The sequence below is a fragment of the Pelodiscus sinensis genome, chromosome 10 (genome assembly GCF_049634645.1).
Source record: "Pelodiscus sinensis isolate JC-2024 chromosome 10, ASM4963464v1, whole genome shotgun sequence".
Lineage (NCBI taxonomy): Eukaryota > Metazoa > Chordata > Testudines > Trionychidae > Pelodiscus > Pelodiscus sinensis.
This window is the reverse complement of record NC_134720.1, coordinates 305911-326499: the sequence shown is the minus strand read 5'-3', so window position 1 is coordinate 326499 and position 20589 is coordinate 305911. Positions and strand designations below refer to the sequence as shown.

General features: G+C 59.4%; 2 protein-coding genes across 8 annotated transcripts in view; one reads left to right on the top strand and one right to left on the bottom strand.

Moving 5' to 3' along the window:
- Positions 1-20589, top strand: part of THAP4 (THAP domain containing 4) — a 75532-nt gene that overhangs the window by 37690 nt on the left and 17253 nt on the right. For 2 of the 4 annotated variants that reach the window (XM_075937168.1, XM_075937166.1), the window contains exon 7: positions 1192-1861. In XM_075937168.1, coding sequence (XP_075793283.1) covers positions 1192-1354 — 163 coding nt within the window. In that variant the 3' untranslated portion in view covers positions 1355-1861. Of the gene's footprint in view, positions 1-1191; positions 1862-20589 lie in introns of those variants that run through there. The other 2 variants (XR_012906156.1, XM_075937167.1) reach the window with 2 other exon arrangements.
- BOK (BCL2 family apoptosis regulator BOK) lies at positions 3008-19670 on the bottom strand. Of its 4 annotated transcripts, none has more exons than XM_075937178.1 (5): positions 19538-19670; positions 18868-19183; positions 13761-13889; positions 7435-7598; positions 3008-4136 (listed from the first exon to the last, which is right to left on the bottom strand). In XM_075937178.1, exons 2-5 carry the CDS (start codon positions 19088-19090, stop codon positions 4011-4013), a joined length of 642 nt encoding a protein of 213 aa, XP_075793293.1. In that variant the 5' UTR covers positions 19091-19183; positions 19538-19670; the 3' UTR covers positions 3008-4010. The 4 variants fall into 4 exon arrangements, with proteins under 4 accessions (XP_075793293.1, XP_075793294.1, XP_075793292.1 ...); XM_075937179.1 differs by having other exon boundaries at positions 3008-4132; XM_075937177.1 differs by lacking the exon at positions 3008-4136 and adding an exon at positions 5088-5614.

The window sequence follows — 20589 nt, the reverse complement described above, 5'->3', positions numbered from 1 at the left end:
GAGCCGGGAGTGCGGCACTTACAACTGGTACCCTTGGGGCGGTATGCAGCTGCTGAAGCGGGAGGTCCATCTCAGAATGAGCGCTGGTCAAAATGTTGCTGTTGAGAGATGCTGGCCTGAAAATGGTTCTTCGGCTTTTACAGCTTTGGCCAAATGTTGGGAGTTTCATCAGGAGACTTCAAAAAACAAAAAACGATTGGGGTTTGGGTTTTTATCAAAAGTGCAGCGATTTGACAAAACAAAACTTGAATTTTTATCAGTTTTTCATGTGGGCTGGAGAAAAATAAGCATTTTGCAACCAGCTCGCAAATAACAGAAAGCTCTTCTGGCTAAGGGCCACAGCTCAGTGTAAAAGTTTATTTTTATTATTAGTGCAGTTTTATTTGATTTCATTGTTATTTACAAATAAGCTGGATGGTGAATCATCAGGATAGGTTTTTAATGGAAAGCAACTTATTAATAATAAAAATCCATACAACTTACTCCTTGTTTCTTAATGAGGCTAAATAAATTAGAGAAATTACACTAGGTGCCCTTATCAGTCTGTGGGTCTGGCCCACGAAAACTCATCATCTAATAAACCATCTTGTTAAAGTGCTACATAGTCCTGCATTTTGCTTCAGCTACACCAGACTAACACGGCTACAGTTCTATTAAAAACACACACATTTTAAACTTAGAAATGAGGAGTAACTGTCTTTCCATCCCCAGTAGGGAAGGAGAAATAAGGAAGAATACTACTGGACCTACATGTTGTTCTTTGAACAGTGTAGGGCTGTGTTTCTCAGCCAGTGGTACGAGCACCCTTAAGGGTACTCGAGAGAAGTCTGGGGGGTACGTCAACACAATTGAAATTTGGAGAAAACTGAATTTTTGTTTTAAGTTTTACAGCACTTTCTTATTTTTGTACTTTTTATATCCAAAAATTTAATCGCCTGCCTGGCTACAATTAGTTGTTTAAACAAATGTGTTGCAATGGTAGCAAAAAATGTGTATGTGTCTAAAGACTGTAGGTACTGGGGGTATTTTTTTTTGAAAAAGGGGTACTTTATAAAAAAAGGTTGAGAAACACTGGTGTAGGGTGTAAGCGCTTTGCCGCACAAGGGCACTGCCTGTAAGTGCACTACTGCCGATGTAACAGCATTTCCTTAACACGGATTCTTGTTCTCCCGTTACTGTGTGATTGCACAGCTGCAGTGCTGGCTTCAGGAGCAGCTGCATAAGCTCAAAACCTCCTGTTCCAGAGAAGAAAAAGGAAGAGAGAGTCTGCTGTAGAACATGCTCTGCCATTCCCTGGAAGCTATTAGTGCAAATAACTCTGCCGTGTCCTATGGTGCATGGTTTTTCCAGATAGGAGATTCCAAGTTGGCTGTAAGTACTATCATGCTTGCTTGAAAGGGTAGGTGAAAAATGAACAGTGGCCCTTTCAGGAGGATGGGTTACATTTGGTTCTGGGACCAAAGGGTGGGAGAAGAACATGATCATATTGTTACTGCCAAAGATTCACATTCAAGGAACCGAACCACCTTTACAAATTCCCTTAGCTGCTAGCCCTGAGTTTCCTCCCCAGAGTGAATGTGCATGGGTTTTCAGTGAGGACCCTTCTCTTATGTCTGTTCCTGCCCAAAACCTCCCACTGCAGAGGCAAGTTCCGCTTATTGTCCTGGGGTGGGGGCCCCACCCTGCACCTGACTAGAAGCCGTACTATACACACCAAGGCAGAAGTGTCAGATACAGGTAACGTAAAGAGCGCGCGAGCGATCGCCTTTCTTGGGTTCTTCACACACCAAGCTCAGTAGAATGCCCTGCTGTATCATTTCACTATCAGCAGGGTTTCCTGTTTTAATCACTGGCTGCCTGTGTACATATCCCTCTCCCCTCCCCCGCCCCGCCTACACACATTCCTCTTGAGCAATGCTGGCTTGTTTGATTTTTCTTATCTTTTTGTTATACTGCCTTAATGGGTGCATTTGTCAAGTGCCTTAATTTAGTGCATTTTTCTGTGCTAGTGCTTTGCTTACAACACCTTTGTAGCCCACACCTCAAAATGCTAGTCAAGACAAAAAAGGCAGCTAAATTGGCTGAGTTCAAGCACGGTGGGTAGCCCAGGCATTAGGAGTGATGTGGAGCTGGTCTCTGGTTGTTTAGAAACCACAGGGTACTGTACACTTAAAGGACCAAGAACTGTCTTCCCACAAAGGCTTTGAACTGCCCTGACTACAGCTACTTCTGACCCCACAGTTCCAGCAGCACAAAAACCAGATCAGCCCATGAGCTAACGGCACCCTTGACTGGGCCTCTGTTTGAATGTTTTGCTGGCACAACGGACTGGCGGGAATGTGGAAAGGCAGTCCTATCCCTCGCTGACACAGTTGTGCTGGCAGAAACCCCAGCACAAGTGTCCGTGTCTTGTGGGGGGACTTGCGGCAGCCCTGAAACAACGGTACCTGAAAACCCAGCCTTGAGCTGCATGCAGCTGCAGTGAAGGGGGTGGGGAGGCGCTGTGCTTGGGCTCTGGGGAGGCAGCTAGTAGAAAGCTGCTTGCTTTCAACATGCCTAGCGCCCAAGAGCTTTCACACCTTCAGAAGGGAAAATGCCACTTTGCCCATCTAAGCAGGGGGCAGACAGCCACCTGTCCAGGACTGAGGCATGTTACTGCTCCAGAGACACTGGTTTGGTGAGTCGTTCTGGCCCCAGGAGCAAGGCAGCTGCCAAGCTCTTGGCCCAGCACCGCTCCATTGGCAGTGCCATTGGGCCATTTTGTCAGATGTGTTAACTAACGAGCTGACACAGGTAAGCTGTAGTTTCACCAGGTGAGCTGGCTCCGGTAAATCAGAGGGGAACTCAGCACTTACTGTGCCCTGCTAATAGATTCAAATCCCAGTGCAGACAAGGCCAACTGTCGTTTTCTCATGTTAAATCCCCTTTTTCACCTGCAGTGCCCTAGGCTGAGTGTGCGTGTCTCGGCTCACTCTTGTATTTATTGAAGAAATACCCTTCTCGTCCATAGAAGCCAGCCTCCATCTATTTTTATTGTCTAGCACAAGAGAAATTGCAAGTCAGACTTCATCATAGGCTAAAGGAGAAGCATTTGTCACTTTTGGTGCAGTGTTCCCCATTCGCAGCCCGCTGCTCACTTGGGACGTCGCCACATTTCCCGCCCCACATCCCACTTACAGGCTTCTGTTCCCTCTGAATCTTCGAGAAAAATCCAGCTTCATTATCGTGCTCACACAAGGCTGCTGCTGGAGAGGTGGCACTTTGCTCTCGCCAGTTTGTTCGGCTGTGTGAGCCACGCTGATTTCTGCCCATCTTGGTTCTTGCTGGCCCTGTAAGCAGGACTCTAGGGGAAAGCGTGCTGGGGTCTGGGAGCCCCTACACTCGCAGAGTCCCAGCTGCTTGGTAAGTGACCTCAGCAGGGGCATTAGCTGACGAGGGCAGCAGTCGATAATCCACCACTTCCCAGTCTCAGCCACAGTGCACTAGGCACAAGTGCCCAGCGGTCAGCGTGGGTACAAGGAGCGGATTGCATTAGCCACTGACATATGGAGAAGAGCCTGACAGGGGATTACGGGAATTAAAGGGACAAACCATGTATCAAGTGAGGGATACATTTTCCCCCGCTGCCCTCTGCCACTATGTCCCCCCTCTCCCTGACACAGAAGTGCGAGCGTACTAGGACCAGAAAATAAATATATGTACGAACTGTCACATGCAGCGCACGAGAGCTCAGCCCATCGTCTGCCCAGGGATGGGCTCTCACCTGGCTGCGTCCAAGTCACCCAGCAGAACGAGGGGCTGCAAAGGGTTTCTGAGAGAGAGAAAGAAGCGCCTCCGGGCACACAGGGAAGGATGTTTGCAGCTGGGCAGCTGCTCCCTGCTGAAGGGAGAGGGGAGAAATGGTTCCATGGGTCCCGGCCTCTCCCCTTCAGCAGCAGATGGGTCTCTGGTTACCGTTCCTTCTGGCTGGGGGAAGAGCTGGGGCTTGGGGCCACGTTTGGTGTCTGGAATCATCTCTCTGGCAGCAGCACAAAGAAGACGGCCTTAAGGAAGTGACCAAAGCTACAGATGGCAGCCACGAGCCAATGGGAGCGAAGGCTGGGATCCGTGTTCACCACGCACTTTGTGATGTCTGCCTAGTGAGAAGGAAACTGAGGTAATCAGCACGCACAGTACCCAGCACGCACTGACCCGCGAGACCGTCTTACACCCGTGCCTCCTGCTGGCTGAGGCTGGGACTGGGCCCCTGCTGCCCCAACCAGCTACACCGTTCCCCCCAGCGCCTCTGGCGCCACACCCTGCAAGCTGTGAAACGCGGCCCGAAGGAACTAGCCAGCGCTGCAGGATTGGTCATCTCCTTCGACGCCATCTTCCTTCACACAGTCTCCCAGCAACCGCTGAGCAAAGGAAACTCCCCCCAGCAAGAGCCTCCTTTCAGCTCAGCTTGCTTGGACTTTTCCTCTTGCCTCGCTGTGTCCTCTGGAGCTAAGTCAGCAAACCCACCTGCCTGACTTAAAGGCATGGGAATACTGCGTGAGCTTTGTGTAGTGACATGCGCATTGGCACGGATGCCTCCTAGACGCGAGGGCTGATCTCAAAACCAGCTGCCCAGAACGAGCTGTAAGTAGTCAGGGGAATGTAAGCTGGCCGGGGAGGGGGACCAAACTAACAGCAAATTCAAGCTACACGGTAGCATGCCACACTGAAAACGTGAGAAGTGGGAACCTCAGAGGGCTGGAATGAACAGGATTAAACTGCACAGAAAGGTTCATCTTTGCAGAAAACCCCCCAAATATTGATTCTACCAGCATGGTAGCTGACGTTGTGTGCTGAGTCGGGAGAGCCAGACTCTTTCTGCCTCTGCCATAGCTTTCCTGGCGACCTTTAGCAAATTAACATGTGGCTCCAGAAGTGGCTGTGGATTTTGGGATGCATGACAAAGCAGAGGCGTTTCTCCCAGTGCTACAGTCTTAGTCATGGTGGGCTTCCGTGTCTCGGCACCTTCGAATTTGAGCCCCCCGTGCAACTCAACTTAGTCACTTAGCGCTAGTAGCCTGTTCTCCCCAGGCCGGGATCACCTCAGTCTTCCACTTGCAGATTGGTCCATCCCGAGAGCATCCCAGCTCTCTAACAGGGCGCTCTGATTTAGGACTTGCGCCTACTGAAGTCACTGCACGTGGAGGCACAGATGTTGGGAGCAGCACTGGGCCCGGCCGCGGGAACTGGCGTAGGAAATACTCTAGCAGCGGGAGGTGCTACACCAAGCCCCACATGAACGCCATGGTGCAGAGCCAGGGTTCCAACAGCCCTCAGCCGCAGCATCGTGAATTCCCCATGCCATGGGCTCGTTGGCCGGGCAGAGACGGGGCGTCCATGCAGCGCGCTGGCATTGCTGTGTCTGAACGGGAAGCCAGAGCTTTGGAACACGCCCGCTTCTCGCTGGCCGGGTTTCCGGAATGGTCTAGGCAGCGCTGATTTGGTGACTCTAGAAAACCCGAAGGGGGAAACGGGGGACCTCCTGCCAGCTGATTACAGAACACAGCTTCAGCGGCCTCTCACACCTTCCAGTAAAGCAGTACCGCCCACCTCTGCTCCAGCCAGCCTCCCAGCGGCACTGCAAATATTGACACCCTGAGTGACGGCTCTCGGACAGAAGGAAAAGAAGTACAAATAGCAGGGGTGGGGCGAGGAACACCAAGGGGCCTCGGAGTGGGAGGAAGGCAGGAATAGGGGCGCTGGGGCATGTACAGAGCCCCTGGCCCCAGGGGGATGCTCACAGACCCCTCCCCTCCCCCCACTATGGTGAATGGGAGATGAAAGGGTCCTTGGTCCAAAGGCGTGTGCCCATGGAGACATGGCCATGCTGCAGAACGCGACTATCTGTAGCTCCCGCTCCTCCAGAAGGTGACTGTCACGCATCAGTCAGGCACCACGTTTGTTGCAAGGCATCTGCATGGCTGAGGTCACTGTGGGCCTGATTCTGCCGCTGGGGCGACTGAAGGGACAAGGAGGGTGAGGTGCTGAGGTAATGCCTCAGCCCACCGCATCGCACTAACATCCTGGGACGGGCACGGCTACAGCCGCCCTCCTCTGCACGTCTCGCCTCAGGCCGGTGTCTGCCCGGGCTCGCCGAGAACGGCGTCGGCGCTCCAGCTCAGCGCATTCTTGTGTCATTGGTCTGTGCAGTCCAGAGAGGGGCACGCTGCCTCTCGCAGCTCTCCTGCTGACAGGCCCCTGGGGCCGGCGAGCCCTGGCTGTGCCCTGCTTCTTTCCAGCACTGTTGGGTTGACAGCACTGAAGCCTCATGCTAAAAGAGCCAACATGTACCTGAGAAAGTGTGGAGGGGAGCACTTCAGAGCTGTTCTTTAAATCCTTCCAAACACTGCTTAGCAACTGGCTCTCCTCTGCTGGCACTAGCGTGTAGCCCTGGACTTAGCTCTACCCACGGGGCTGTCCAGGCGGGGAGCTCCTCCCAGGAGGGCTGACACCCGGGCCTGACCTTTTCCTTACTGCTTTCCCCCATGGTGGGGAGGGGAGCCTGCTGTGGCTGCCTTTCGGAGGTCCCTTCAGGGGTTTCCTGCACCAGCCCGGAGTTCGGGCCCCTCCTGGCAGCCCCCTGCCTAGAGTGGGCAAGTGAGCTGAGGCGGGTGCAAAGGAGAACCTTGGATTCCAAGCCAAGACAGATGACAGGCAGGGCAGGCAGCCGCCGAAAGGGCCTCTGGAGCCGCCGTTGTGTCTTGGCCAGCTTGTGAGCAGGGCTGGGACGTCTCCCACAGACATGCCCTGGCGAAGAACATGCTGAGAAGCAAGTGCAGCCTGGCCGAGGGCTGGCAGCAGGCCCCTGCTCAGCAGAAACCCCGTCTTGCCTCCTTCCTCTAGGCCAGGGCCAGCTACTCCTTGGCAGGCGGCGGAGCACAGACAGCAGCTGCAGTCTAGTGGTTTGATGCACCACGTTGCAGCGCCTGGTTTTCAAACTAAGGGACCAGCAACCAGTCTAAAATCTGCTGTGCCTTGGAGAGAGTCTATCTGAGCCGGTGTTCAGGCACTCCCCCGACCCGGTGAGAGCTGGGACCACCCAACTCGGGGGCAGCTCCCCTGCTGACTAAACGCAAGGCCAGGGTTTGGTTGTGCCCCGACAACGGGATGTGCCTGGAGTGGGATTGCGCCTCATAACACCATACGGAAAGAGACAGAATTACCAGGCAGGTGAAGGGCCCGAGCCCCCCTCCCGGAGCGCTCCCCGCACAGGGCCAGCCCTGCAGGAACTCGGCAGTGCTGAGGCCACTTCTGGGGCGCACAGAACGGCTGCAGTCCGGCCGGAAGGGAAGCTTGTGAAAACCGGTTGCTTAAAGGCTCCCTCGTGGTTTCATGCACCGGGAACAGCCCCGCCATTCGTTCCCAATGCAAAGCAAGCGAGAAATGCACCCCTCTTACCCAGCCTCCTCGCCTTTTCAGCCACGTCACCAAGGACTTGCGGACAAACTCGCCCAGGCAGTCCACGATGATGTGCACCATTGCGGGCTGGGCCTGCCTGACGCAGTCCACCGCCAGCCCGGCCGCCACAGCGTAGAGGGACACCACCTTGCCCCAGGTTATGCCTGCAGGAAGAAGGGAGCGTGTCAGCCTTGCCACCGAGGAGGTTCTCTCTGGATGGCTGTGCTGCCCTCCTAGCTCAGCTCAACAGCAGGGCATCCTCCCGCGCCAGGGAGAACAGCCTTAGGTGCGGAGCTGGGGGCAGTGGGGCCCCTGACAAGAGCAGAAGCAAGGGGATTAGCACACCCGGTGCAGCAGTGTGCAGAGAGCTGGCCGGCCAGCCCGCCAAGCCCTGGCTGGTGCACCGGTAGGGATGTTAGAGATCGGTTAATTGAACATGAGTTCTTATTGGTCACTCGACTATCTATAGTGTGCAGGGGTGGGGCCAGCAGCCAGTGCGCTCCCACCCCACTCCCAAAGAGCCCCCCCCTTCCCCCCGCGCTGCTGCCTCTGATACGGAGGCAGCAGATGGGGTGCCAGGCAGGAGCTGGTCCACGAGGGGAGCCAGTTTAAAACCAGCTCCCCCTCGTGGATGGGCTGCCTGGCGCCCTGCGCTGCTGCCTCTGCTACAGAGGCAGCAGCAACCCCTGTCCCGGGGCGGGCTCCCGGACCTGGTGCAAGCCGGAACTGAGCCGGGCTGCCCGCCTGGCTGCTAATGCCCTTTCAATGCAGAGCTGCAGTGGGGGTAGGTCCAGGACCCGGCGCAAGCCAGGACTGAGCCAGCTGCTGGCCAGCCTACTCACACATTTCCTGGCCAGGGCGGGGGATGCATGTAGTCTACAGCAGGGGTCCCCAACCATTTGGAGCTGCCAGGGGGCAGGGCCGTTCACCTGCCGGGTGCCAGAGAGCGGGGGCACTCGCGAGCCCGGGGGCAGGGCCGCGCATACGCCACACCCCCATGAGCCATGTGCCTGGGGCCAGCAACCCCATGCACCGCGTGGCCACGGGCGGGGCCGCCCATTCACCGCAAGCCTGGGGCTGGCGCCCTCCAGAGCTGCGCGCCCAGGGCCGGCACCCCCCCATAGCTGTGCACCTGGGGGCGGGGCGGCCAATTTGCCATGCGCCCAGGACTGGTGCTCCCCATGCGCCGAGCAGCCAATTTGCCGCACACCTGGGCCTGGTGCCGCATATGCGCAGCGCGCCTGGGGCTGACACCGCGCATGCGCCACGTGCCTGGGGCGGGGCCAGCCCCAAGCACTTGGTGGGTGCACACAAATGCCCCCACACAGGCAGCGTTGGGGACCACTGGTCTTCAGCATTCACGGATAAGCTTTGCTCGTCGGGTAGTTAAGTGGTTAGGAGACTACCCTGTGGCAGCTCCGGTGCACCGGGCACAGCTGGTGTTACTGCGGCCCAGCGCTGCACCAGTGGAGCGCCGCGAGGAGCTAGCCCTGCTCAGTGCACTCCGGGGGCAGGCGTGTGATGTGCCGAGTGTTACGGCACCCGGGGTCCCAGGCCCTGCCTGGCACTGCAGCTCCGCTGGGACGTCGCCAGGCCAGGCGTCTTAGCCAAGTCTGGCGCACAGCAAAGGGGCCTGGGGGCCTGCGTTCCCTTGAAAGGGAGCTGAGGACGCAGGCCGAGGGCAGCACTGGGAGGCGGAGAACGAAATGCTGGGATCCAGCCCTGCAGCGCCCAGGGTGAGTGGCACAGCACAGCCGAGGGGGGAGGGGGGATGCTGGTCAGTTATCTAATCTCCCCAACAGCAGAGCTTCCTGCAAGTCTGACCTGCCAGAAGCCAGCGCCCCTGGAAACCGTCCCAGCCACATTCATCTTCCTGGCCTGTCAGCACGGCTGATAAGCGCCCCGCAGCCATCCGCTCAGCACTGGGCACAACCCCCGCCCCCGCCGGACAGCCCCAGCCAGAGATCAGACAGCCCGGGCAGGGCGGGAGGGGAACCCTGACCCGGAAGGTGAGGGTTGCCCGTCCCGGCAAGAGATGCGGTTCGGCACAGCGGCGCTGTGCAGCCCTGCGTGCAGGAGGGACACCTCCCCGCTGCTTTGGGGTTGTGGCCAGTGGGTAACGAGCAGGCAGCGCGCCATCTTACAGCTCCAGAGCCCCTCCATGCAGCAGGCAGAGCCCACAGGCAGTGCCAGACCTTGCCGAGAAGCCCCCCAAAGGGGCAAGGAACCATCTTATTCAGCGTATTTCAGGTGTGGAAAGGAGACGCACCAAGGACAAGGAACTGGATGTGCTCAGTTCAGACACACACACTGGCCGGTGCAGTGTTTCCGCCTTCAGAGCCTTCCAAAGCCACCAACCCGAGATGCTGGTGCACTAGGGCCAGACTCAGCAGGCTTGGTACATTGGCGTGCCTCTTCTCGCCTCCGCGTGTCCTCCCCCCATTGCACCGTGCGTGAATTTCAACGGAGTCCCGGGATAATTCTACCCTGTGGCCAAAGAGATCCACAGGGGGTTCTGTGGAGCGTGAAGCCTAGGCGTGAAAACAGGCCCCTCTTCACACTGCTGGAACATGTGAAACAGAATTCCTCTCTGCATGCGTCTGACGAGAGGCTGTTGGCTCGTCCTGAGAGCTCCAGAGAGCTCTCGGCTGGGAGTCCTGGTGATACTAACCCGGCTGCAGTTCAAGTCCCCCCACCAACCCTGCTTCTCTGGGAGCAGAAGGCAGGATCATGTCCCAGAGTGGCAGCCATTTGATCCATGTTTGTTATTAGAGTAGCCAGGAGAGCCCCAGCAGGGTGTGCGCCCCGCACCCCAGTGGCATGCTCAGCTACCATTTGGCTGATCTCAGCTGCCTGATGCATCACTGTGAGAGCCACGGGGGAGTGGGGGGGCTACGAAGACCACACAACAGAAGAGCCACAGCCAGTGGGTGCACAGGTGTCTGTGCCCTGAAGGAGATGCTACTCCCCAGCCATCTAATAGGCCCGTCAGAATTCTTCAGGGCCCCCCATTCATGACATCTGGGGTCAGAAGCGCTGCTAGTGCATGCAGACCATGTTGCAGCCAGGCGGCAAGTGTGGGGTCGGCAGCGGGCACCTGAGCAACTGCCCCTCCACCCTCCCAGGCAGCCCCATGCCACAGCCTGGCACAGTTACTTCAGGCTGGCACGGGGCAGCGCTCACAGAAGTCCCTGTTCCCTACTTTCACAGGGTCCATGCTCCATACAGCAGGGCACAGACTGCCGGCCCCCTCCCCTGGCTCGCGATGCTAAAGCCACCGTGACCCCACCAGGCCCCGTCATGCCATCCCGACCACGAGAGCTGGGCGAGCGTCTGGCCCTGCTCAGCAGACACGGTGCCTGTCTCTCTAGCCAGACGCGCTGGCCCCGCAGCTCACACACTGCCCGTGGCCCCATCCACGCCGCCGGAACCGCCCTGCTCCTCTACACGTGCTATCAAAGCGAGGCCAGAACCTCCCACCGCGGGAAGTGGAAAACCTGGCCAGAGAGGAGAGGCCTAGAACCACAGCCAGCCCTGCGCACAGCCGCCCTAGGGACTGGGACTAGGCCTCCCCTCCCCAAGGCCGCAGAAGACATGAAAAGCTGCCTGGAATGAGACGGTTTTATTTATTTTAAGTAGCAGCCTTGCAGCCAGCCGTGGAGCTGGAGGTATGTAAATACTGGCTAGCCAGGCCCCGGGGGGGGGGGGGGGGGGGGGGGGGGGGGCGGGATGGAGGAAGGGTTGCTTGGGGCCATCTTCCCTGGAGAGAGCAAGGGAGGCCAGCTGACAGTCGGGTCTGGCAGTGTGGGCTCACTCCACACAGGCGTCCTTGGCCTATTTCAATAAAGCTCAGAGCAGGACTCGCAATTCCGCTCTACAAGCAGCCACGTTTCGGCAGCCAGAGGGGCACCCCCGGCACACCACAGCCCCCTCCGAGGAGCTCTGCTCACCTAGAGGGACAGCGGCACATAAGTGCGCAAGGGTGGCTGGCTGGCGGCTGGGTTTCCTGAGGTCTGCAAGAGGAGACAGCAAAGCGACAAGCACTTCGCACTGCCTGCCCACGAGAAGGGCGTGGCTGTGCTCCACTGCAGCAGGGGCCACCCCAGAGCCACGCGGGACAAGGGAATGAGTGAGGGCAAGACTGACTCCTTCGGAGAGGAAAAGGCCTGTGTCCTGGGGCCATCCCCACAGTGACTCTCGAGTCTTTCAGGTTCCCATGGAAAAGCCCTTCCTTTGGGGATTTCTTTGGCTGGCTCCAGCGAGCCTGGGCCTGACGCTAACGCCCTGAAATCAAGGGCAAGTCTCCTGCTGCGCCAGATGAGCTGAGCCCCCCACGTTCAGCACGGAAGCCGGGCTGGAGCAGAGAGCCTGGCTGGCACACGGGGTGTGTTTGCCAGGGCGCAGCTCAGATAACGTGCCATGCTCAACGCCTGCGGGCTGCCGAGGCCACAGGCCTGTTTATGAAGGTTTTCACCCTTTTTCCTTGCTTGAACTTCCGCACCCAGCTGCTTTTAGGGGGCCAGCTCTCCATAGGCTGCAATTCTTCACGCCACGCTAACAGGAGGGTACCCTAAGGAAGTCTCTCTCCTTTCACCCTGGCTGCTCGTGGGATCTGCTGCTGCAGCCGTTCGTGCCCAGACTCGGCAGCTCTTTGCAAAACCTGAGCCCCCCCCCCCGTACAGACACAAGCGCCCAAGTTCTCGGTATGAGCTCGAAAGCCTGTCTCTCGCCAGTAGGTCCCAGAAAGCAAAGGTAGCGCTGGGCTTGTCTCGCTGAGACTGAGATGGGGCAAGTCATTGCTTTGCCTAGGGGTGGGGAGCCGGGGTGCGCTGGGGGGGTAAGAGTGGCGTAGGAGAGGAGATGGGATAAAGGGCAAGAGAAACCGCCTAGCAGACAGGTCTGGGGGGGCAGCTAAGCAGCTCCTGCGGGCCAGACCTGGGCGATTTAAGGAAGAAGCTGAATGCTAAGTAGCAGAGTTTGGACCAGTCTGTTCCCAGCACTGAGCCGAGAGCGGTTGGCTCCGAGGACTCAGACAGGGTCAGATCTGTCGTCTCCCCCCTGCATTCCAGACCACGGCACGTCCGGCCACCTCAAGCGCAGCCCTGTGCTTTGCTGCATTGGGGCAGACTTGCAGTTTGCAGCGTGGATCCCGGAATGGGAGATTCTGCACAATCCCCCCCGCCAGAAATGCCTGTGACTAGCCGAGAGGAGTGTCACTCGCTGCACGGCTAGCGCTGCCGGTCTGCTCATGGGTGCTTGGCGGGGGCGTCCGGGAGCACCTCAGCTGCCCCGGTGGCACAGGAAGCAGCAGCGCAGTGGTGGGCGCACGGTGGGGAGGTGCAAGGCTTAGGGAACCCTGGGACCAGGCCTTGGTCTCAGAAGCCGGGGGAGCAGCCTGGCAGGCCTGTCTCAGGAGCCAAGAGCCAGGCCCCTGGTTTGGAAATCCTGGGCTTGGCGGAACATGCAAAGAAACCGCCCGGGCTCCTTTTACCAGTCGCTGGCCTTAGGAACCGTCAGGGCTCAGCTGGGCCCCTATTCAAGCTCCTAGAAACATTTCCAAAGCCACCCCAGGTTCTCCCCGGCCACCGGGCTGGGGTGCTAAGATCGCTCAGCGTCACCGAGTCACGAGCAGGGACCTGCGTGGGAGGGGCTGGCGCTGCACTCTGGGAAGGGGCGGAGCCTCAGGCAGAGGGGGCGGGGCCAGGGCAGCCTGCCCTCTGTGCTGCCCCCAGCCCGGAGAGCCACCCGGAGTCCGGCTGCAATTAACGGGCTCATGGCTCCGCCGCTGCCACAGAAGCAGCATCAGCATCCGGGAGCCCCCAACCCCAGGGCAAGAGCCCCGTTTGCTCCCCCTACGCAGACGGAGCACCCACCGTTCTCTCCTCCCCCCTTCGCACAGCGGTCGTGTGCGCGCAGCCCCAGCTGCCACGGCAGAGTCAGCCTCGTCTGGGTCAGCGCCCCGGGGCGGGACTGCCGAGCCACCACCCGCTGCTGCAGCCAAGTGAACCCTGCAAACAGCCGGGCACACGGGGCTCTGCCACGGCCGGGCAGGTGCTCCTTGGGCCACCCCCAGACTCAGCCATTTGCCCCCTCTGTCCAGCACCCGTCTCCTTTCCCGGCCAGCCTGCGCACGGGCCGGTCGTGTGGCGCCAGGCAGGGAAGCAGAGTGACTCCGGTACGAGGCCACGGGGCTCCTCCTGGGAGGAGGGGAAGAGCCTCTGGGATGCGAGCGGGAAGGGCCCAGCCAGGGCCATGCCAAAGACAGAGCCCAGCTCCATGCAGGCCCGCAGCGCCGCGCTCAAAGCCAGCCCAGACGGGCTCGGTACCTGCTGCGAAGATCTGGGCGGCCACCGCCAGGAAGGCGTCAGTCACCACGCTCTCGGAGTGCAGCGCGATGTTCAGCTGGCGGGCGACGTTGCGATAGACGTTGGGGCGGATGTACTCCAGCTCGTCCCCTGGAACCGGCACAGAGTCAGCACGCGGCCAGCACGGACACTGCCTCCCCTCCCCTGCCAGCCCAGCCCCCACCCGCCAGGCGACGCTCCCATCCCCACTCCAGTGCGGGGGCCATGCAGGGGCGGCCGGCAGCAGCACCCCCGGTTCCGGGCCACTTGGCCATTGGCACAGGTGCCTGTGAGCCTGGCCTAGCTGGGGAATAGCCAGGGCAGCCCCCCTCCCCCAGAGCCTCTGCTGCCTCCCACGCACGGCCCCAGTGCGGCATGTGGCGGGGCTCCCCTGTGCTGCTGGCGCCCAGGGGAGCAGCACACACCTGCTTCCCGGCAGAACCGCAGCCCTGCGGCAGGGGGAGTTGGATGGGTCTGGCTCTGCTCAGCCCTGGTCCCTCCGCTCCCTGCCAGGCCTGGCCACAGACGGGGGTTTCTTCTCCCCAGCAGGTGCAAAAGGAGCCCTGAGGCGCAGACGCCTTTTAGCTCCCCGGCACAGCCTCTTCTGCCCTTCCTGACGCCTGGGGCTGGGGCTGGGCGGCGCTCAGCAGGCGGAGCGAAGAGAGTTCCGCTCTGGCACACGGCGGTGGGCACCGAGGGCCGTGGGGAGCCCTGTGCGCTTTGCACCGGCCCGGCTGACACACTCAGACCTCCAGGGAGTTCTCCAGGGCGGCGCCCGGGGCTGGCACTGCCACGAAGGCCACCAGCAGACGTGCCGATGGATTGTGCTGCGGGACCCTGCTAGCCCCCCCCCCCCCCCCCAACATGCAGGTCTCTGCCCGGGCCTGTAACCCGGCCAGCCTGGCTGAGGAGAGCAGGGCGGATGTGGTGGCCCAGGCCTCGGCGTGGCTCAGTAGCCAGTGGAGCAGGCCCCTGGGCGCTTGCCCAGGCTGCCAGGTCTTCACTGCTGCCGGGACCTGCACAAGTGGGGGGGATCGGCATAGGCGGGAGGGAGGAGGCAGGATTTTCTCTGACCAAAGGACGGACTCCGGCCGTGCTGCCAACCCTCCCCCCATTTCCCAAGCTCTGACATCAGTGCTCAGATAGCGAAGCAGGCAACCCCCAGCTTCCCAGTGCCAGCCCTCGGCGGGCCATTGTTCCACACGCTGACTAGCAAAGGAAACCCCGCACTGCGTGGCTGAGGCTGATAAGAGGGAATGTTCCAGGAGAGCTGCTCCCTGTCCCGGGGTTACTCGGCCTCCCCCTCCGAACATGAGGGACCAAGGCAGAGCCCCCCGGGCCAGCTGAACGTGGCCTGGGGCAGGCAGATGGGAACGCTGTTATTCTGCGCTGCTGGTCCCCTGGAGGCCTACAGGCAGTGCCCGGTGCTATACACCACACGCAGCAACAGTCTGCTAACTAGACTGAGGCGCTAAATATGCAGACAAGGAAAACAAAGGGACAGAGGGGAAGAGATCCCCCAAGGTCCGTCAGCTGGGGATGTTACCCTGGTCTCCTTACTGCCCTGCCAGCTCCTACCCCCTAGGCCAGCTGCTTCTGAGAGCAGGCGGGAGCCTTCTGCCTCCGCACTCCGCTGGGATTATGTGTAAGGAGCCTTGTGACCGCAGCAGTGAAAGCGACTTGTCAGCTTTTCGTCCCCGGAGAGCAGCGACTTGGCCGGCCCCTTGGCTCTAGCGAGCGTGGGACCGGGCCATTTTAAACGGGTGCCAGACAGCGTGGACGCACCAGCTGAGCTGCATGTGGTTTGTGTCACTTGCCAGAGTAAGAACAGCACTGTCACCCGGGGTTCAATCAATGTAGCGACACAGCCGCAGAGCTGAGGGTCCCTGCGCTTCGGCTACTCCCCCTTTGTCAGTGAACACACACGCAGCCTGCCCTGTGCTGGACTGTCTGGGACAGGGGCCTAGTGCCCCACGTAATGGAACGAGGCCACGGATCCCTCGGGCACTGAACTGCTACCACGTGGCCTGTGGCCTCCCAGCCTCTCCTGCGTTGCACCTCTTCTCTGACATTTTCAAAACGCTTTACGGCGTGGACTAGATGAGCCTCGCTACAGCCCTACAAGGTAGGCAGTACAGCCGTCTCAGCTAGGGGAACGGAGGCAGGGCAGGCCTGTGACTGACCGAGGGAGCCGTGGGCAGTGCCGGGAAAGGACACAGTCCTCCGCTCTAGTTACCGAGTGGGGATGCGAGTTCGCCGCTCCCCTGACCAGCTGCTGGGCTGTCCAGCCCCCTTTGGCACAGCCTTGCCACCACCCGTGAGAGGAGACGTCATCCCTGTGAAGCAAAGTTTCCTTAAAGGAGCCGTTTTCACAGACCCCCTCCCCCCGCCGCTCGTGGGCGAGGGTGGCAGCAGCTCCTTAGCGAGCACCGCGTCTCAGCCCGCGCCGCCGAAAGCGCCAGCAGGAGCCACTGCCAGCTGCAGCGCTTCGGTTCCTGGGGACCACCGTGAGCTCACTGGCAGGGGGCTGCCAGCTTCCTGCGGGCCCCTGGGCCAGGAGCGGGGCGGCACGGTGCTCCGGGAAGGGATGGGGCCAGGGCAGCCCACCCTCAGCACTCCAGTGGGGATTTAAAGGGCCTGGGGCACTGGGCGTCAATGACAGCAGTGGTGGCCAGGAGCTTTTTGCCCCTTTGAATTGCCACGCCCCAGGGCAACCGCTCCCTTCACGCGCCCCCGGCAGTGGGCCTGCTCACCGGGCCTACTCAGCAGCACATCGTGCTTGCTCGCTGGCTCCCCGCGCTAGGGACACTCTGCTCCCTCACTCCAGCACCCACCGGCAGGGCACAGCTAGCCTGGCTGGCTGGACCAGGTTGGGGCTCAGGCTCCTGCCACGTGCCTGGGGACAGCAGGGCTACGTCTACACTGGCAGGATTTTCCGCAAATGCTTTTAACGGAAAAGTTTTTCCGTTAAAAGCATTTGCGGAAAAGAGCATCTAGATTGGCACGGACGCTTTTCCCCAAAAGCACTTTTTGCAGAAAAGCGTCCGTGCCAATCTAGACGCGGTTTTGCGCAAGAAAGCCCCGATCGCCATTTTCACCATCTGGGCTTTTTTGCGCAAAACAATACCGCGTTGTCTACACTGGCCCTCTTGCGCAAATGCTTTTGCACAAGAGGGCTTTTGCCCGAACGGGAGCAGCATAGCATTTCCGCAAGAACACTGACAATCTTACATGAGATCGTCACTGTTCTTGCGGAAATTCAAAAGGCCAGTGTAGACAGCTGGCAAGTTTTTCCTGCTTTTGCGGAAAAACCTGCCAGTCTAGACGCAGCCCAGGAGTTTACCCCCTTGTGCTGCAGTTGGCTAGTTACAGCAGGAAGAGGAAAGGTGAGCAAAAGGCCGTGTGGGCAGCAGTGTGTCTGAACAAGTGAGCAGGAAGCGAATGCACAGCTTAACGCGGAGGAGGATTCCCCTGGCATCCTCGCTCTGCGGCTCCATTCCAAGCGGAGAAGCCAAGTTCTGAGGACTATCCGCCAAACCCTTCCATCTGAACATAAGCACAGTAACAGGACAGTCGTCAAGGAGACACCTTCAAATTCCGTCTGCCATCTGCTCGCCCTACAAAACACTCTGCCGCGCCCATTCGACCCACCCGAGCAGATGGGGGAAGAAGAGAAGACCAAAAAGGTGAAAGGGAATGGAAGGACAAGGAAAGACAAGACTGACGGCAGAAGAGAGGAAAAGCCAAAACAGGAGAGAAGCATACACCAGGGAGAGAGGAACTTGGAGATACAAAATAAATGAAACACTAGAAAAGGGTAAAAAATTCATCCGAGAGGAAACCTCCGCCTGTAAAACAAAGACCAAAGACAATAGTCAACAGGAAGGGAAGAGGGAGAGAGACAGCGTTCCTTGTAAGTTGTTTGCTTGTGCAGCCACCCAGGCAAGGTCCAAATGCTGCCCAGCTGATTAGCAGAGCGCCACACTTAGGTGTTTGTTTCTACTGGTGGTGCACATGCCTCAGTGCACATAGCAATATTATTCTGCACATGAATGCAACAAATTGCACAGAGATGGAAGAGAGTTGAGGGATTTGCATCAGAGAGAAACTGGGGGAAATATTGGTCTACATCAGTATTTCCCAATTTTATTTGGCCACGGAACCCCTAGAGTTGCCTTAAAAAAATAAAAAAAAGAGGCAAAAAAAAGCCCTCGCCATGGCTCTGTCTCTAACAGGGGGTGGGGGAGTGCCGGCTCTTCGCGGAACCCTTGCTTTCGCTTCGCGGATCCCCAGGGTTCCCCGGAGCACCAATTGGGAAACACTGGTCTACATCCTCAGCCCATGTGAGGGCTTTCCCTACATTACTGGGAGAGTGGAGATTGACACTGCAGAGATTGATCTCTTGGGGTTCTGTAGTGGGTCTAGTAAGGACCCGCTAACCTGCCCCTCTGACTATGGCCTTCCACGGGGTCACGAGGAGTGTGTCTCCCATGTGACTTTCAGACAACAAAGGCTCAACCTTAGTAGGGTGGGAACAAAGCCCACAGCAAAGGCCCACTCCCTGCCCGAGGGAGCGACTGGGGAAAAAGCTGGTGGACAGTCGGGGGCTGACGGTCACACTTCGTTACTGAAATGCAGCCAGGACAGGACTCCCTCCTGCACACAGGCCAAGCAAAGTTCCCTACAGCTCGGACACCCCTGACCCAGGGCCCAGATTTCCCACGGGCAGGTACCCGGATCAGACCACAGTCTGGCACTGGCCTGTCGCGAAGCTGCTGAATGCAAACGGGAATGCCGGGAACAGAGACAATGGGCTTGATCCTGCCCCCGCTGAAGTCAGGGGCAAAACTCTTGTCAAGCTTTAACTGGTGCAGCAACAAGCTCGTGTGTCCCCAGAGAGGCCCAGGAAACAGCTCTCCAGACACTCGATCCAGCGGGAGGCAAAATGGGACCCCGTCTGCAGAGAATGCCGCCTCATTCCTTAAGCAAATAAGGTCTTGGCCATGCCCGTTCAGGGCACCCTCTTGGCACCCAGCACTCCCTGCCTTGTGCCGGCCCATGAGCTACTCAGAAGCCCCCTGCTGCTTACCTAGCTGCAGAAGCACGCTGGACACCTCAGCCAGCCTGCCACCAGGGGTGGGTGCGTTGTGCTCTGCTTTGCTCCAGCCCAGGCTGGCCCGGAGCAGCCGGGAATGGATGTAGTCTCTGCAGAGCACCTTGGCCTGGGACACCAGCTCCTTGTCGGTGGGCGACCGGTCAAACACCTCCATCACCTCCGCAGCGAAGACCGAGGAACGGCGCAGCACCTCCATCCCCGGCCGCCGGATTCACCCGCTCCCGGGCCCCAGAGCCTGCAGCGATTGGGGGGCCAGGGGGCCAGCTCAGCGCCTTCCTCAGTTTCCCTGCTGGAGAAGTGCACGTGGAAATCGGTCAGCTGCCCCGAGAGAACCCAGGAGCGCGGGCCGGGGGAGCCAGGGTGCGCCGCTCCACCGCCAGACCCCACGCCCGGGCGAAGGGGCCAGGCCCTGCAGTGCCCGGGGTGGGCTGGCGCCACGGCCCCCTCTCCCCCCCGCTTTGCGACCCAGCAGCCGAGACACGGAACGGGGAGACCCTGGAGCCCAGCCCGTGCGGACCCGCGGTGCCATTTCCCACCGCCCGGCTCCAGCCCGGGGCGTTGCGGTGCCGGGCTGCCCGGGCAGGCAGGTCCCGCCTCCGGGCGCCGCAGCCTGGTGCCGGGGGCGCCCTGCGCGGGGTCTCACCTGGCAGGAGCCGCGGGCACGAACCCGCCGCGCCGGGGCTGCTCGGCCGCAGAAGGCGCCGCTGCCCGGCTCCGCCAGCCGCCGCCTGCCGCGCTGCAGCCAGGGTGGGGGGAGGCCGCCGGCCGCAGCCTTGTAGGGAAGCGGAGCGGGGCGGGGCGGGGCGGGAAAGCCCCGCCCCTTAAGGGGGCCCGGGGCCGTGGCTTGAGCAGGGCGCGAGGAGCGTTTGCGGGGAGCGCTGGGGAGGAGCCAGGCGCAGCGCGCAGGCAGCACTGTCCTGCCCATCACAGCCTCCCTGCTGTGCCAGTGCGGCCAGGGCTGGGCACTCTCTCTGGCGCACACCCCTCAGCCACAGCCCGCCCCTTGTGCACCGCAGCGCGCTCGGCTACTTGGCAGGGGATGCGCCGCAGGGTCTGGTGACCGTTTACGCCCGCCCCCCGGTATGAAGGGATGGGCCCAGGGCAAGTCACAGGCCCCAAGTCCAGCCGTCCCCTCTCGCAGGCCTAACAGTGAGGTGTCACTAGGCAGCAAGTATTCTTGCGCAAGAGGCCAGTGTAGACAGGCAGCGTTAATTTCTTGCACAAGAAAGCCCAATGGCTAAAATGGCCATCGGCGCTTTCTTGCGCAAGACAGCGTCTACACTGGCACGGATGCTTTTGCGCAAAAGCACATGCCAGTGTAGACGCTCCCTTGTGCAAATACTTTTAATGGAAAAACTTTTCCGTTAAAAGTATTTGCGCGAAATCATGCCAATCTAGACACAGCCTATGTGTGCAACTGACTATGCCCTCCTAAGCGTAGCACTCTGCACTTGTCCTTACTGAATTTCTGCCTGCTTATTTCAGACTCTTCTCTAGTCTGTCAAGATCATTTTAAATTCTGAGATTAGCCCTTGCGACCCTCCTATCTTGGTATTCCCTCACAAAGAGGTGTATTCTCTAAAAGCCATGATCTCCTCATTTGGGAAGATACTGAACCGGACTCAGGCTAGGTCCATGCACAACCCCACTGACTCTGCCCTCCCGGATTGCTTGTGAGCCATTTGTGCACTGAGT

Coding starts and splice junctions, on each gene's coding strand:
- BOK (XM_075937176.1), bottom strand. CDS start 19,090: ATGGAGGTGCTGCGCCGTTCCTCGGTCTTCGCTGCGGAGGTGATGGAG. Junction 13,890..18,867: donor CAGCGTGCTTCTGCAGCTAG/GTAAGCAGCAGG, acceptor TGCCGGTTCCAG/GGGACGAGCTGGAGTACATC. Junction 7,599..13,760: donor CGCCCAGATCTTCGCAGCAG/GTACCGAGCCCG, acceptor TTCTTCCTGCAG/GCATAACCTGGGGCAAGGTG.